This window comes from Mus pahari, chromosome 8, assembly GCF_900095145.1.
Source record: "Mus pahari chromosome 8, PAHARI_EIJ_v1.1, whole genome shotgun sequence".
Classification (NCBI taxonomy): Eukaryota; Metazoa; Chordata; class Mammalia; order Rodentia; family Muridae; genus Mus; species Mus pahari.
The window spans coordinates 52,527,923-52,546,098 of NC_034597.1; the positions used below are offsets into that span (position 1 = coordinate 52,527,923).

At 40.4% G+C, this 18,176-nt stretch overlaps 1 protein-coding gene across 2 annotated transcripts in view; it reads right to left on the reverse strand.

The window, feature by feature from the left end:
• Window positions 1–6,447: 6,447 nt before the first annotated feature.
• Window positions 6,448–18,176, reverse strand: part of Spryd7 (SPRY domain containing 7) — a 24,765-nt gene continuing 13,036 nt past the window's right edge. The window contains exons 3-5 of one of the 2 annotated variants that reach the window (XM_021203637.2): window positions 17,753–17,919; window positions 12,002–12,104; window positions 6,448–7,795 (exon numbers count right to left, since the gene is read on the reverse strand). In XM_021203637.2, the coding sequence (XP_021059296.1) occupies window positions 7,698–7,795; window positions 12,002–12,104; window positions 17,753–17,919 (368 nt within the window). In that variant the 3' untranslated portion in view covers window positions 6,448–7,697. The remainder of the gene's footprint in view (window positions 7,796–12,001; window positions 12,105–17,752; window positions 17,920–18,176) is intronic. The other variant, XM_021203640.2, reaches the window with a different exon arrangement.

Here is an 18,176-nt window from a genome sequence, read left to right on the forward strand (position 1 = left end):
CTTCTGGAGTGTCTGAAGACAGCTACAGTGTACTTACATATAATAAATAAATAAATAAATAAATAAATAAATAAATAAATAAATAAATAAATAAAAAGGAAAGGACAAAAGGAAGAGCATAGCCAGGGGCAGGGGCATCTGGGATAGTCTAGAGTAGACATGGCTAGGCTGAGCTGGGCCACGTGGAGAGAGGAGGAGGGGAAGGGAAAGGGGAGAGAGGGGAACCAGGTACAGCAGCCAGAAGGCCAAAGGTACAACAGGGGTGGGTAACCAAAATGTCTGGGCTGTATAGGGAAAAGCCTCGGGGGGGAAGGGCAGCACAGCCTCTGGGCTGGAGAGTTTAGGGTAGGAGACCAGGTTTGCCAGCCACACCCTGTGAAAGGTAGAAAGTGAGGTGTTGCAGGATGCTTGATCACATTATGAACCCCAAGAGTGTGAACTGAAAAAAAACCTCAGCCTAGCAAGAGCTTTCTGTAAGCAGGATTGAATATTGAATAACGTCAACTTTATCATATATATATGATATTTATATAAATGACTCTATCTGACTAGAGAGGTGGGGCAAGCAAGCAGCTGACAGGGAGTGGACATAAGGAAGTGGAAAGGAGAAACGCTGAGTTGAAGGGTATTTAAAACATTGTGGAGTTTTTCCTTCTGGGACGTTGGTGGAGGAGGAGGTCAGCTGGGTGCTTTCTCGGCCTCTCTGAGCTAGCAGGCTTTCACCACAGCATCTGGCTCCTGAGTCTTCGTTGTTAAGATCAAATGGTTGGAATTTTATTTTTAAAAACAACAGTGAAGGATGGGAGTGGAACAGTGGGAGGATCTGGTGGTCAGTCCACTTTGATATAGACACTTTGTCTTCTGGGTTTGCAACTTATCACTTTTGTAATTTGTAAAGATTTGGACAAACTTTCTGTAGCATGGCTTCTTGCTTCACAACTCAGTTTTAAAACTGTGTTTGAGGCTAGAAATGTGGTTCAGTGGTAGAATATTTGCTTAGCATGCATGAGGCATGGATCCAGTCTCCAGCGCTCTAGACAAAACAACTGTCTTCTAGCTTTGGGTGGGACAATTCTATTCTATTCCTTAACAGCATAAATGCAACAACAGCTCCTTTGCCTCTAAACATTCCTTTTTATTGGGAGTTTCTGGTGGCACATGAACATTTTTAGGTCTTAGCAACCCAGACAAATACTGAGGGGACACTGCCAGTCTCCCAGCAGCCCTCAGAACCTGTGGCTCCTCCTAGCTCTTCTCACCCTAGTCCCTATGCTCAGCCACTGGCTCCCTGGGCTGGGACTCTGTTTCCTTTGCTTGGCTCCATTTCCTTGGTGTGGGACTCCCTCTTCATCTCCCTCCCAGTCTCTCCTCTCATTCGTGGTCCTGTTTAGTGTGCTGGCCACGTTCACCCTGGACTCCTCTCTGCCTGTTTTCTCCCTGATACCTACAATAAAAATCTTCTCTGCACTTTAGAAGTGGTCATATCCACCTCCTTTTATTTCATTTTTTTAATTCAAACACGCGTTTGAGTGCATGTAGAAGGCAGAGGTCAATCTCGGATGCCATTCCTCAGACGATATCCACCTTGGTTTTTAAAGCAAGGATCTGGGGCATGTTGATCTGACTAAACTGGCCAGCCAGAGTCTTCACAGAGATCCTCCAGTCTGTGACTCCCCAGTGCTAGGATTGCAGATGAGCCCTGCTTTGATGTCTTTTAAACATTGGTGCTAAAGATGGACCTCGAGTTCTCACGTTTGCACGGAGAGCACTTCACTAGTGGATTACCTCAACCCCTACACACTATTTTATTTTATTGAGGCAGGGTCTCACTATATTGCTCCAATTGACCTAGACCTATGTAGACCTATGTAGACCAGGTTGGCTGATCTCACGGCAATCCACCTGCCTCTGCCTCATGAGTGCTAGGATTAAAAACATGCTAGCACACCCAGCTCTTTTTTATTCTTTTTATGTATTTGAATGTGTATACAAGTAAGAATAGGTACCATGGAGGCCAGAAGAGAGTGTTGGATCCCTTAGAGCTGGAAATACAGGCTGTTGTGAGTAACCCAACATGGGTGCTGAGAACTGAACTCTGATGCCCCCAAGGGCAGTACATGCTCTTAACCACTGGGCCATCTCTCCAGCCCCAACTATTCGTACATTAAAGACCAAGATTTGCCACTTGTTTAGTTTCAGGAATTTGTTAAGCAACCTTTAAGTTCACTTCTTTCATCAACATACACTGTGAAAGTGAGTTCTGATTGTCAATCTGAGTGGAGTAAGAAACAACGAGGGCATTAATGCAGCACACTGTTTGCTGACTCATCCAGAGACCAGTTGAAGGGGAAGCGCCCACCCTGAATGTGGGGGGCAACACCCTGTGGGCTGGAGACCTGGGCTGGATAAAGAGGAAACCACCGGTTGAGCAGAGCAAGCACCAGTATGCACCCCCCACCCCCATCTCCTGGCTCTCTGAAATGTACTTGTACTCATATGGCATTACCAAGAGCCTTCTTGCTCCCATGCCTCCCTGTGGGGATGGACTGAACCCTCAAACGTGACCCCTCCTCTCTGTTTTTGCCTGATATTTGTCGTCGGAGCGACTAGAAAAGGCACTAATATGCTCATAAGTTTTTACAGATCTGCTCAGAATCTTTCTCAGTCTTGGAAAGAAGAGGTTCCCACTTTTTTCAACCACTTTAGATCCCCACTCCCATCCTCCCCCCACCCCCCCGCAACCCCAGATTTTCACTGGAAATGCCATAAGTCAAGTCCAGAAAGAAAAAAAGCCAGGAAATATGTTTAGTGTTTTATCGCTTAAAATAGTTGGTGAGAGTCTTTGCTTAGTTTACAATTTTTTTCCTAATTGTGTTCAATGGACACTTTGGATGATCATTACAACTTGTACTTGTAGCTTTGGGACCTCTCCCTGAAAGTCAGAACACATGGGAGACCATCACATGCTATTTCTACATTGCTCTGACCAAAATACAATCAAAATTACTCACTTGGGCTCATGGTTTTAGAGAGTTCTCTTCATCATGGTGGAAGGGCTCAGCCAGACCAAGGAGGGCAGAGACAAGGGGGCAGGGGGGACAGAAAGGACCACAGCAAAGCTCAGCCCATGACACTTCCTTCCCAATGTGACCTGCTTCTTCCGACTAGGCCCCGCCTTCTGCTTCACCCATCCCAATAATATCATCATTTACGACTCCACCTGGTGACTAATTCACTCGGTAGGTCAGAGGCCTCGTGATCTATTGTCTCTGGAAACGCCCTCACAGACACTTCCACAGATAGATGTGCTTTGCCAATGTCATATGCATTTCTCAATTCAATCAAGCCAACAAGACTAACTATCACAGAGTTGTGACTATTGTTCCAAACACTTCACTTGTCACCTCTGGCTCTGGCTCACAAAGCTGAGAACTACTTTCCAAATAACTTTCACTTCAAAACAGAATACATTTTGTTTTTGTTTTGTTTTGTTTTTCAAGGCAATGTTTCCCATGGCTGTCCTGGAACTCACTTAGAGTAAGCTGGCCTCAAACTCAGAGACCTGCCTACCTCTGCCTTCCAAGTGCTGGGGTTACAGGCCTACACCACCACTGCCCAGCTTCAAACAGGATAAATCAGAAGTCCTGGTATAGATTCTTGTTTCCTTAATTTCTTAGGACTTACCAAAACCCTGAATGAAACAGGATTATAATTTTAGAAGACACTTAGCATGACCTATGTCATCAAGGATTTTGGGATAGTTCTGCCTGTGCAGACACTGTGTATGCTTCTGTTGTGTTCTGGATATTGTGCTGACAGGACAGGCCTGCTCCTACCTCAGCTGACCCCTAGAGACAGGTAGCAGCTCTTCCTGCCAGCAGCATGTACTTTCTATGCAAACTAACCAGAGGGCCTACCTCCTGTATTACACTCTAGGACAATATTCTTTGTCCTGATCACCCCTTGACTAGGCCACAACTAGGGACAATGCTTACAGCCCAAGACTGCTAACATTATTCAAATTAGCTAATCCTAATCTACCTAGAACACATAAAAGCATTTCTCCTCCAATATACCTTTTTCTTCACTCTCTCTGCCTTGAAGTGCTGGGTTCTGGGACCCTGAGCTGCACATATGCCTGTAAGCAACTTACCTCAGACCCCCACCCCTAGCCCTGCACTGTTCTCTATTTTATGGATGGCCGCCATTCCCTTATCTGCTGACCTTGTCATGTGCTTTGCTTTCAACACGCCCCCAACAGCCCTATTAGAAAGTAGATCCCCAGAGTGCTGGTGCCAGAGGTAAAACCTGACGGGAGGCATCTGGGCTGTGAGGCAACTACCAGTGGGAATGGATCGATGCTGTTTTGGCGGTGGGTTTGCCTATTCTACCCTCCCAAGGCAGTCAAGACTAAACCTTTTTTTTTTTTAAAAAATGGCAAATCACCAGATGCCAGAGCACATTCATAATTGTCCTTCATTGTGCAAATCAGATCCCTGTAAGGACCTTTCGATGTTTCATTTCTAGTTGCTCTCTTATAATGAAAAATGTAGTATACTATAGAATACTATTCAGATGTAAATAAAATAAAATCATTATGTTTACAGGTTAAATAGGTAGGAAGATCATATTGAGTAAGGTAACTCAGACACAGAAAGACAAATGTCACAAGTTCTCATTTATTGGAGGCTCCTAGTCCCCATCCAACGATCCATTTACAACAGAGACCATTACAGAAAACTGTAACAATCGAAATGCAGAGTTGTGGAACACAGTCCCAATGGATACGTCTACAAGACAACTCCCATGCCTAGGGTTCAGGGAATACTGTAGAAAAGGGAGTAGAAAGATTGTAAGAGCCAGAGGATCAGGGAGCTTGCTCTGAGACTGTGTCTCCTAGTAATGTCAGAATCTATACCCTGAAAGTCTCATTAACACGACTAAGGGGCTGGAGAGATGGCTCCAAAGTTAACAGCACAGACTGCTCTTCTGAAGATCTAAAGTTCAATTCCCAGCAACTACATGGTGGCTCACAACCATCTGTAATGGGATCTAATGCCTTCTTCTGGTGTGTCTGAAGACAGCTACAGTGTACTCATGTAAATAAAATAAATAAATCTTAAAAAAAAAAAAAGCTACCATTTCAAATTGCTTTTAAATAACTAACCAAACAAACAAGCAAACAAAAAACCCATGTCTGACTAAACCTGAGCTAACAAGGACAAAGACAGGCCATAGTGGACAAGGGAAAGACCGCGTGGCCTCCACCCTACACATAGAACGACATATAACTAAGGAATGCAGAGTGGGAGAAACAGTCTTCCCCAGGAAAGAGAACACCAATTGGTTATCCAATACCAAATGATCAGCCCTGCGCACACACACAGACGAGCTAACATTATACAGAGGGAGCAGGTTCCGTTTAGGAATATACGTGTATATACGCATATACGTGTAACAACTATTAATTAAAAAAGAGGACATGAATTCGAAAGAGAACTAAGGAGAGTTATATGGGAGGAAAGGGAAGAGGGAAATAATGTGATTATAACATTAAAATTAGAAAAATAGTAAGAAATATATAGTGTATACATGTATAAGATTGTGAATGAATAAATACAATATTAGAAAAAGAAAAGAATGTGATGATTTAAAAAATAGCTTTTAAAAATATAAACAAGAGTTTGGGGTTGGTCAGATGACTCAACCATTAAAAGCACTTGCTACTCTTGCAGAGGGCTTGAATGTGGTTGTCAGGACCCACACTGGACAACTCACAACTACATGTAACTCCAGCTTGGTGAGCTGATGCACTCTTTAGACTTTGGGTACCTGCATCAGGTACACACATACACACAGACATAAATAAAAAAATCTAAAAACATAATAAGTGGATGTATTAGGATTACTGAAATTAGAGAATTCTCTTTTCCACATAGCTCTACCCAGCCAGCCTCCTCTGTACCTTGAGACAAGGAACATTACAGTACATAGTCTAGTCTGGCCTTAAATTTGTGAGCCTCCTTCCCTGATCTCTCAAGTGCTAGGTTACTGTCTTGTGCCACCACGCCCAGTTAAACATGCTGTGAATCAAAGTTACTAAAATAGAAAGTCAGATGAAAGTGAATAAATAACATATATAGTCTGAATTCTATATATCTTCAGAGGTAAAATGTAGGTTTATGTAAATATGTTTTCAAAGCATATTACCAAATGTTTGTCTACTAAGTAACACATATGCATTGTGCAGAACTCCATAGCTTCTGGAATTAAAACCAGCCTGCCTTAAATCCTTAGACATTTCACATGTTTAGTCTAGTATGCACAGGGTCCAGAATGTACCCCTGAGTCTCTACTGCACAGGTCTGGGCTGGGTCCAAGAATGTCCCCTATTCTAACGAGTTCCCCAGTGATCCTGCTGGTCTAAGACACCATGAAAACCACTGCTTCACAACAATCATGGCTATTTTTATTAAGTGATGATAATTAAAGCATTTTACACACACTGTCAACTAGTCACAGGCTCTCAGCATGTCAGTATGATTACCCTTTGTGTAAGGTGGACTCTGAGAAACTCAGTAAGGACAGAAGGACCCTGGGCGACTGTTCTCTGAATTCTAGTGTCCATGTTTTCCTTGCCCCACATGCCATACAACTTGTGATGAATCCTGACTATACTTATCTGAGAAAAAGAATATAACTATTTGAAGATGTGATTAGCTTAGTCTGGCTGTTAACTAATAAAGAGTGACTCAAGAAGATCAAAGACCATGAGGACTCACTTATGTCAAAATTTCCATAATTATTACCATATAATTAACAAAACAGGAAGAATGTTTTAAATATAATACTGAATATTCCTTAATACATCTTTATTATTCCTTATAGCAAAAAACAATTAGTTTTTTTTTTTTTTGACAGGTTCTCCCTACACAGCCCTGGTTGTTCTGGTGCTTATAATACTCACTATACAGACCAGGCTAGCCTCAAACTCACAGAAATCCACCTGACTTTGTCTCCCAAGTGCTGGGAATAAAGGTGTGTGCCTTCACACTTGGCTTACTTACATTTAAAGCATCATAACTCTTACAGAGGTCTGCTAGTATACTATGAGCAATCACTAGTGCTCATCTTGATGGTCTTCAACAAGATGGTCTGATAACTTTCTCATCTTTCAAAAAGGCAACAGAAAGCAGGGATACAACAACACAGCAAAAGCAGTTTCCATTTTAAGAAAAGTAGCCCATGAGCAGAGGAAATATATCAGCAAAACTAAGCTGCCAGGTATGTAAATTTCTGCCATTTCATTTTATCAAAAGGACAAGAAGACACAAAATTCTTGGATTACAGACTATGGTGACTCAAGTTCAGGATGACAAAAAAATAATCACTCAATTACACATCACTGTCAAATATTTTATATAAGAAAAATTCCCTTTAAATATTTATATACATGTTACCACATAATACTGTTAATCAAACCCAGGGCTATATATATTTGCTTAAATAAGATTAAATAAGTTGCCTAGATCTTTTAAATCAAACCTCAGCATGGTATAATGAATCCATGGGTTCCTTGGACAACAATTAGAAGCTCAATGTTCAGCGTGTGTTTGCGTCTCTAGATCAAAGAGAGCTTTATTATGTGGTAAGCGCTGTGAGATGCTGCAGAGGTCAAGTCCTGAAAACAAACTCATTCAGAAGATCTGCTGCTCGAATAGTATTTTTTCAAAACCAGGTGGAGGAGTATGATAAAATTCACTGAACTGGCAATCCAGAATTGCACTGTCGTCAACTAGAAGGGAGAAAAAGAAAGAAATTAAATTAGAGGGATATTCAAATGCACAGATGATTATGAAGCAAAGGTTTTAGGCAGGGATACTACCCAGTGACAGAGCACTTGCTTAGCAATTGCTAGTTCCTAGGTTCCAGCACCAAAAAAACAATTTAAATAGAAACTACTTTCTTAACATATATAATTTTTATTTTTTTATGGGCATGGGTATTGTGCTTACATGTATGTCTGGGTACTACTGTGCATGCCTGGTGCCTGAGGAGGCCAGAGGAGGGCACTGGATCTCCTGGGACTAGAGGTACAGATGCTTGTGAGCTGCCATGTAGGTGCTGGGAATTGAACTCAGGTCTTCTGCAAGACCAGCAGTTAGTGCTCTTAACCCCTGAGCCATCTCTCCAGCCCTCAATGTCATATTAATTAGCTAAGAGTAAACACACCTGCCATCTGGGTTATAAAATCTTCAAAAAGTTGTTGCATTTAGTGTGTGTGTGTGTGTGTGTGTGTGTGTGTGTGTGTGTGTGTGTGTATGCATGCATGCGCGTGTGCGCTCATGTGTGCATTATATGGTGCACACTCAGAAGTTAGAGGACAACTTTTCAACTTTTAAGAGTCAGTTCTCTTCTTGCACCTTGTGGGTCTTAAGGGATTTAACTCTGTTCTCATAGTTGGCAGAAAATGCTTTTATCTGATTGCCTTGGGATGCAAAAATCTTCACAACAAAATCTTTCAAAAACGTACAAAGGAAGTTGTCAAAACATCACTAATAATGATCCCAAACTACATGTGGAGGTGTATGTCTGTTGTCTCAACTATGTGAAGGCTGAGGCAGGAGGAAATCCTTAGCTCAGACGGTTGAAACCATCTGAGAAAATGTGGTAAGATGCTATCTCTTAAATAAAATAATAATGATCTCTCAGTTATAAATACCAGTAATTTGAATTCTTTACTTGTCTATCCAAATAAATAAACAATTTTTAAAAACAAAAATGTTTTATTTTGAAAAAACTATTGATTTGAAAAGTTCAAAAATATACCAGTGAGTCTATGGTACCCTTCCTTGCTTGTCCCAGTGGTGATAACTACAGTGCAGTATCTAGCCAGTTTCTACAAGGTTTTTAATGAGCATGCTACTAAAGAGAAATGACAGGGTATAGTCATAAAAATAAATTCACAAATGTTCACAGCAGCTTTACATATAATGACCAAAAATCACAAATAAGCCTAACAGCTACTAACTGATATGGAGATAAAAAAAATTCGCCAGGCGTAGTGGCGCACGCCTTTAGTCCCAGCACTTGGGAGGCAGAGGCAGGCGGATTTCTGAGTTGGAGGCCAGCCTGGTCTACAGAGTGAGTTCCAGGACAGCCAGGGCTACACAGAGAAACCCTGTCTCGAAAAACCAAAAAAAAAAAAAAAATCAATACAAGCACACAATGAGCTTTCACTACAGAGCAATAAAAAGGAAATACTAGCATATGCTATAACAGAGAAAGGGAGTATTAACCATCTGAATCTGTATACATAATACTTAAGAAATGCAGGCTAATCTAAGTTAGCAGAAACAGACCCACAGTTGCCTGGTGGAACTTGGAGAGGTCCAAATCAAGATTATCAAGAGCGGAGGAAACTCTGAAGTGATAAATATGTTCACTACCTTGACCATGATGATCACAAAACAAAATACCATTGCAGAGGAAAGAAAGAACTTCAGACCTTATTGCGAGCTTATATTAGTCCACGTGTTGGCTCTGTAACAACACTTCAGGGCTGTGCAGCATTTTCTCTCTGTAGGTTGTGTTTAAGAGCAGAGACAGTGAACCAGGGAGCAGTGGTGTAGACCTTTAGTCCCAGCACTCTGGAGGCAGAGTAGCAAGTGTATCTCTGAGCTGAGGCCAGTCTGGTCTACTGAGCAGATCCAGAGCAGCCAGGGCTATACAGAGAAACTCTGTCTCCAAAAACAAAAACAAAACAAACAAAAAGTAGAGAGACTGAAAAAAGACTGTCCTAGGATTAAGAATGAACAGATGCAGGGAAAAGGGAATTAATTCTGTTTTTGTTTTAAATAGCATCAGGCTATTAAAATATCCAGTTTTACCAAATTAAATTATAAAATATATTTTGCTACATATAATTTGCTTCATCTTATGTTTTGCATAATTTGCACTTTATGTTTTAAAAGATTTTGTTATTTCAAGTTGTGTGTGCATGCCTACAGTTGTTTGCCCACACAAATACAGATGTCTGTGGAGCCCAGAAGAGGGCACCAGATCCCTTGCTGGTACAGTACAGGCAGTTGTGGGCCACCCAATGTAAGTGCTAGAAATACAACCTGTTTCCTCTGTAGGAGCAGCAAGTATTCTAAGTAGCTGAACCAATTTTCCAGCCCCTGGAAGTATTTTATAATAACTTTATTTCATACACTCACTTGTATTAATGTAGCTATCCTACTGATCTTTAATTTCTCAGGCTAAGTTTCTTAAAATATTAAGCTATATTTACAGTTTTTAAGTAAATAAAAGAATTTCTTTTAAGCTTACTCAATATGTAAGAATACTAACCTATATTGAATTTAAAAAGATTCTTTTTTGTTTTTTAAAACAGGGTCTATTTATATAGTCCTAGCTGTTCTGAAACTCACTATGTAGATGAGGCTGGCTGAAAGAGCGGGAATGACGGAGTAAAGGAAAGTATAAATGACCAAAATGACAATACAAATATATGAAATTACCGAGGAATAAAAAAGAACAGCAAGCACACACATTTCTGCATACAAAGATATAAAAAGTAAAAATCACTGAAAATGAGTTTTTAGGAGAAGAGGAGAGTACTGAAACACAACGGAAAAGAAATGGTGAGCTTTCGTTATCAGTTAGGATTTGTCCTCATGACTACACCCTCTCACTAGCCTACAGAAGGTTAATAACAGCTTTATTATAACCCAAATCTAAGAAGTTCCATAGTTAAGATAATAGTTTAGACTTAGTAAACCACAGGCAGAAGAGCCCTATGTTTATTGGTTTGAAGCTGGCAAGATGTGTACTAAGAGCAGAACAGAATGATAAAGGCACTACAGTTCGTGTTTTATACAGGACAAAGACCTTAGTTTTGTTTTGTTTTTTGTTGTTTTTTTATTTTTCTGAGACAGGGTTTTCCTATACATCTCCACCTGCCTCCCAAGTCCTGAGATTAAAGGTGTGTGCCACCATTCCTGGCTTAGACCTTGTTTTTAGAGACAAACATAAAATATTTATTAACAAAATGATATGTCTGACATATGCCTCAAAATAATCCCAAGAAGGAAGGAAAAAAGGAAGTGTTGGGTTTGATGAAACTTGGAAGGCTGATGAAACAGTGAACGAGTGGGTGACAAGCTCATGAGGGCTATTATAATATTCTCTTTACTTCGAGAAAGCTTGGAATTTTCTATAATAAAAATAAAGGAATCATGAGGCATCTATACTGCCTGATCTTAGGGACCAACTATACATAAATGATAGCACTAATATACCATGCCTATCAAAAGTAAAACAGCTGATCTGAAACTATTCTAAGTCAAAATCTCTCTCAGAAGAGTGACAATGTGTAGGTAATTTTCTAAAGGCAGTAAACACTCCATTCAAAATACTTGTTACAATTTCATTTCCTGGTCATCTAATCTTACTAATAATTAGTAAAAAAAAAAAAAAAAAAAAAAAGATTTGTAAATCCTGTGAAAAAATTTGGACTTTCTAGAACATAAAACTACATATGTAGATAAAGGATTGGAAAGATGGTTAAAAGCACTAGCTGTTCTTCCAAAGAACCAGGTTTCAGTTCCCAGCACCCAACTGGCAGCTCACAACCAACTGTAACTCTAGTTCTTCTGGTGTCCTCTAGCACCAGGCACACATGTGGTACATAGACTCACACTCAGGCAAACAGAGGTCACAGAAAAATTAAAACAAACAAACAAGCAATATGATAAAGGGAACACGGTTATGGATGTTTAGTTACAATTACTACATATTCAGAAAACTTTTATAGTATGTAGGGACTTAATATTATTCTTAATTCTGCAGAGATAATGTAATAGTCTGACTACATTCTACATGAAATGTCCTTATTACCAACTTGTTCCGACTTCTGAATGATAACTACAAAGTTAACATAAATGCCAAACAACAGTTAATATGACTCTATTAACAGAAGAGCAACCTCTGAGCTTACCATATACAACTGGATACACTGTCCCTCGTATACCTGATGCCGGACAATGCATGTTTTTCCCATTCAAATATACATTTAATTCTACATGGTCATATGTTATACCCTATGAAGGAAAGAAAATAATTTTAAGGATAAAAATATAACTGTTGCACAAAACCCTCAATAACCTATAGCACTGAGAAACATGCTCACAGAAACAAAGTGTGGGGCCACAAGAACTTTCATTAGAGTGACTATCTGGCAGTCCACTTTAACTAAAACAATACTAATGATTATTGGAGCTGTGGGGTATTAACAATGTAAAATTCCAATTAGAGGTAAAGCAAAGGTAAGAGTTTAAATTATAGTATTATATTTGGATAACCTGGATTTTATTATTTAAATAGTAAGAGTGGATATACTATGAAGACTCTTTTAAAGATTTATTTATTATGTTTATGAGTACACCATAGCTGTCTTCAGACACACCAGAAGAGGGCATCGGATCCCATTATAGATGGTTGTGAGCCGCCATGTGGTTGTTGGGAATTGAACCCAGGACCTCTGGAAGAGCAGACAGTTCCCTTAACTACTGAGCCATCTCTCCAGCCCATGAAGACTCTTCTAAACTCATAAAAAACACTGGTCTTTCTCTAGATTTTTATCTGATGGGGAAAACTCTGTTGCCCATTAGGGGTGACTAACTTTGTCAAGTAATGAAGAGATGAACTGATATATGTTATTTATTATTTTAAAAGTACTTTAGTAATTTTTTTGAGCGAAAATGTCTTGTTTTATTAGTAAACAGACACTTATAGTATATTCTAATATGTCGATTTAATAATACAACAGAAACCTTAAAACTTATACAATTGTTGTTCAGAGCACTAAGTAGAACTATCTGGCATTCGTGATTAACTCTTTTTTTGGTAGCATTTTTCTTTTCTTTTCTTTTTTATTAGATATATTCTTTTTTAAAAAAATATATTTATTTATTTTATGAATATGAGTACACTGTAGCTGGTTGTGAGCCTTCATGTAGTTGTTGGGAATTGAATTTTTAGAACCACTGCTCGTTCTGGCCCAAAGATTTATTTATTATTATACATAAGTACACTGTAGCTGACTTCAGATGCACCAGAAGGGGGCGTTCTCATTACAGGTGGTTGTGAGCACATCTCACCAGCAGCCCATCTAGTAACTTTTTTTTTTCTTAAAGATTTATTTATTTATTTATTTATTTATGTAAGTACACTGTAGCTGTCTTCAGACACTCCAGAAGGGTGCTTCAGATCTTGTTACAGGTGTTTGTGAGCCACCATGTGGTTGCTAGGATTTGAACTCAGGACCTTTGGAAGAGCAGTCGGGTGCTCTTAACCGCTGAGCCATCTCACCAGCCCCAGATATTTTCTTTATTTACATTTCAAATGCTATCCCGAGAGTTCTCTATACCCTCCCCCCCGCCCTTGCTCCCCTACCCACCCACTTCTACTTCATGGCCCTGGCATTCCCCTGTACTGGGGCATATATAGTTTTCTTCCCAATGAAGGCTGAATAGGCCCTCTTCTGCTACATATGCAGCTAGAGACACGAGCTCTGGGGTTACTGGTTGGTTCATATTGTTGTTCCACCTATAGGGTTGCAGACCCTTTTAGCTCCTTGGGTACTTTCTCTAGCTCCTCCATTGGCCTGTGTTCCAACCAATAGCTGACTGTGAGCATCTGCTTCTGTGTTTGCCAGGCACTGGCATAGCTTCACAAGAGACTGCAATATCAGGATCCCCACTCTGCTATTAAAAACAATGAATTTATGAAATTCTTGGGCAAATGGATGTATATGGAGGATATCATCCTTTTTTTTTTTTTNANATGTATTTATTTATTATATGTAAGTACACTGTAGCTATCTTCAGACACTCCAGAAGAGGGAGTCAGATCTCGTTAAGGATGGTTGTGAGCCACCATGTGGTTGCTGGGATTTGAACTCTGCACCTTTGGAAGAGCAGTCGGGTGCTCTTACCCGCTGAGCCATCTCACCAGCCCCGGAGGATATCATCCTTAGTGAGGAAACCCAATCACAAAAGAAGTCACTAGATATACACTCACTGATAAGTGGATATTAGTCCAGAAACTGAATACCCAAGATACAATTTGCAAAACACAAGAAAATCAAGAAGAAGGAAGACCAACGTGTGGATACTTCATTCCTCCTTAGAATAGGGTACAAAATACCCATGAAAGGAGTTACAGAGACAAAGTTTGGAGCTAAGATGAAAGGATGGACTATCCAGAGACTACCCCATCCAGAGATCCATCCCATCATCAGTCACCAAACCCAGACACTATTGCATATGCCAGCAAGATGTTTTTTGGTTTTTCAAGACAGGGTTTCACTGTGTAGCGCTGGCTGTCCTGGAACTCACTCTGTAGACCAGGCTGGCCTCGAACTCAGAAATCCACCTGCCTCTGCCTCCCAAGTGCTGGGATTAAAGGCGTGCGCCACCACGCCCGGCCCGTAATTTTTTTAACTTAGAAATGTTTTCATGGTTTTTGTGTCTGGTTATGAATGTGCAGACATGCAGGCAGGTATCCAAGGAGGCCAGAAAAGTGTGTTGAATCTCCTGGGGCTAGAGCTACAGGCAGTGGTAAGCCATCCAACAAGGGTAGCAGGAACTGAACTCCGGAAGAACAAGTGTTCTTACCCACAAAGTTATCTGTAGACAAGTCAGTTCTAAGAAATCATACATTTCCCTTTTACCCTTGTCTCAAGTAAAACCAGTATCTACAATTTAGTATGAATGATGGTGAATACCCAGTTAAAAAGAATAGTCTAAAACACCAAAATTTAAAAAGAGAATAGAAATGTATTGTTGTATACACTAGTGACAGGTAGAAAATGACATTGGTCACAGTCACCCTGGTGGCTCTTGTAGAGCATGGGGTTTGGTTCCTCGCTCCCACATCACAGCTCTAACTCCAAGACCAGGGGATCTGAAGCTTTCTTCTGGTCTCTACAGGTACCAGGCATGTACATGTGCATATACAGGCAAGAAAAATACCCACAAACAAAATAGTATAGTACAAATTGTCTCCCCGCTGTGTATGTAGGTGGAGTCTTGCTTACCCTTCCTACTACTAGATTTCTTGATTCAATGGGACCAAGGAAGAGTAAGCATGGAATCCACCTACATATAATATATATATATGATTCCAACATCAAACAAAACGCTGAGGTTAGGAACTTTCCTAGTTCCAAGCATTTCAGACCTATGGTTACCAACTAGTGAAAAATCAGGTCTTTCTCTTGAATAAAGAAGACTAGAGGGCTGGTGAGATGGCTCAGTGGGTAAGAGCACCCGACTGCTCTTCCGAAGGTCCGGAGTTCAAATCCCAGCAACCACATGGTGGCTCATAATCATCCATAACAAGATCTGACGCCCTCTTCTGGAGTGTCTGAGACAGCTACAGTGTACTTACATATAATAAATAAATAAATAAATCTTTAAAAAAAAAAAAAAAAAAGAAGAAGAAGACTAGAAACCCAATGGGCTGGGGGAGGCAGCCTCATATATGTGAGACACAGCACAATAATAAGTCACTTTTAGAAAGAAAGAGTAAATAGAAGCCAGAGAGCTCTTCCAAATGATAAACCACAAACAAACAACAACAAAAGAAAACAACAAGCAGCAGACTGCTTCTATGGGTCTCCCTGGATGTGGGTCAACTATAACAATGGACCAACTAGGATGCTTTCTACAACGACTTCATAAGCATCACTTAGCCTCAACTCCCCTTCTCAGCAAAGGTTCAGGAGAGTCCATGTGTAAGGGCTATAAAGGATTTCTCAAGTGTTAGCAAAGCTAGAGTTAACCGACTGGGAATGTAGCTCAGTTGTCAGAGTGTGTTCCAGCATGCCCAAAGCTCCGAGTTTCATCCCTAGCACCACTGAAACTAGATGTGGTAGTATGCCTGTAAGTCTAGAACTTGGCGAAAGGCAGGACCCCAGAAGCTAAAGGCCATCCAGTCTGTGGCCAGCCTGGGCTATACAAGGCCCTCTCTCAATAAACAAACAAACACTGAATGACTGATATGAGGCATAGTCTCACCCAATAGCCCTGGCTGGGCTGGAACTAAGTATATAGAGCTCAGGCTGGCCTTGAATTTCAGGTGATCCTCTTCTTTCTGCCTCTCCAGTGCTGTGGTTACAGGTGTGACATATCAATTCCAGCCTAAACAATGACTTAGTGATGGCTTCTGTTTCATTTTAGTTTAAAGGCACTAAAAAATGCACCTGTTACATTTTTTGTAAAGAGGTCTGTTTTTGTATTTTTTTTTTTAAAAAAAAATCAAAACAAAATTACATAAGAAAGAACGTATGTGATTCTCTTTATGGAACTGAGTCCAGGCTCCCTTCACCACCAGGCACCATAATCCACCGCAAGGTAAGTTATAAATGGGAAATCTATCAGGATAACAAAACTAAAATAGTTTTGGAAGGGTGTAAGAATTCCCACCTCCTCCAGTCAAGTTCAGATCAAGTAGTGTTCCAACCCAGCCTGCCTCTTACATGATGTAAAAACCTTGAGTCTGCAGCAGCCACACCATAAAATACAAGGATAGTTTCCTGTCTTATAGTCAGCTCCTCCTACTGCCACTGCTGACAGCTTTGAAACGTTTACCTGCAAGTGTTTAGACCAGAAAGATGATATGGTCAGCTTTCTTAATTCTGCTTATATGTAACATTTTAGGTCTTTTTTTTTTTAACTATCAGAATGGGCATAAAAACTTAAAGTCTAACTTAATAATGTTGACAAACTAAAGTGGCATTCTTAGATTTTTCAACTTGTAGTATCAGTCATCTCAATGAATGAGAAAATATGCATAAGGTCAGTATTACAATGAAGGAAACATCTGTTTCAATTTCATCTTTTATTATAAATAGGTTGACAACCTCAACATGATAGCAAATTCTCTTTTAAGAAATAGTCAGCCATCGCTGGGCATGGTGGCACACACCTTTAATCCCAGCACTCGGGAGGCAGAGGCAGGCGGATTTCTGAGTTCGAGGCCAGCTTGGTCTACAAAGTGAGTTCCAGGACAGCCAGGGCTATACAGAGAAACCCTGTCTTGAAAAACCAAAAAAAAAAAAAAAAAAAAAAAAAAAAAAAGATTCTTTTTTGGACAAGGTCCCACTGTGCACCTGACTGATCTGGAATTCACTATACAGACTAGGCTGCCCTTAAACTCATAGAGATGCCCCTGCCTCAGCCTCCTCAGTGCTGGGATTAAAAGCATGTGTCACTATGCTCTGCTCTAACCCTGGGTAAGTTTTGAGCCCAATTCTTTGAAGGGTTCTGAAAGTAGAAGCAGTTAAGACTGGATTTAACAAAGATCAACCCTTGCAATAGAATGCTATAATTTCTAAAATGTTCCTAACATTAATAGATGTGAAATATTTTGAGAGATCTCTGGCCTCAAAAATACCTACTATACTCTAATAGGACCAGAAGGTTTCTCTGTGACAGTAGTATATTGTTTAGCAATCAATCTAAAAATGGTCTTGCACAGGGTCAGTCATCCTTATGTCCCGGTCTGCAAGAAATTCCGCAAGGACAGAGCAGTGAAGTGAGGCAGCAATAGTCAGCAGGCATTCTCTCAGGAAGTGGGACCACCTCATTAGAATCTATCGCAGGGCTTTGGAATAAACATTACAACCTGCCATGCAAACCATGTCTACTCAAAACAGTTCAAGCAACTCTCCCAGGAGACTCACCACTACATCTCCCTCCTGAGGAAGGCTGTTTGCCGGCAGCCTGTTTTTCTCTTCGTTGTTGTGGTACAGGGCTCCGTCATTTCTCATCACCAGGCTATGCATGTCTCGGCCAAGAGGAATCTGGTTCAAGTTAACTTTCTGAGTTGCAACACCTATACCCCAGATTCCTGAAAATACAACAGTTTAAATACATCATAAATCTAAAGAACACAAATATAAAAGATTTATTTTAAAAGAGAATATTAACTGTTTTTCTCCTTCCTCCCTCCCTCCCTCCCTCCCTCCCTCCCTCCCTCCCTTTCCCAGTCAAGTCTCTGGCAAGCTTAGACCAGATTGGCCTTGAACTCAGAGATCTGCCTGCTTGGGTCCCCTCAGTGCTGGGATTAAAGGTTTATACCAATGTTGCTTGCTTTTGGGTTTTTTT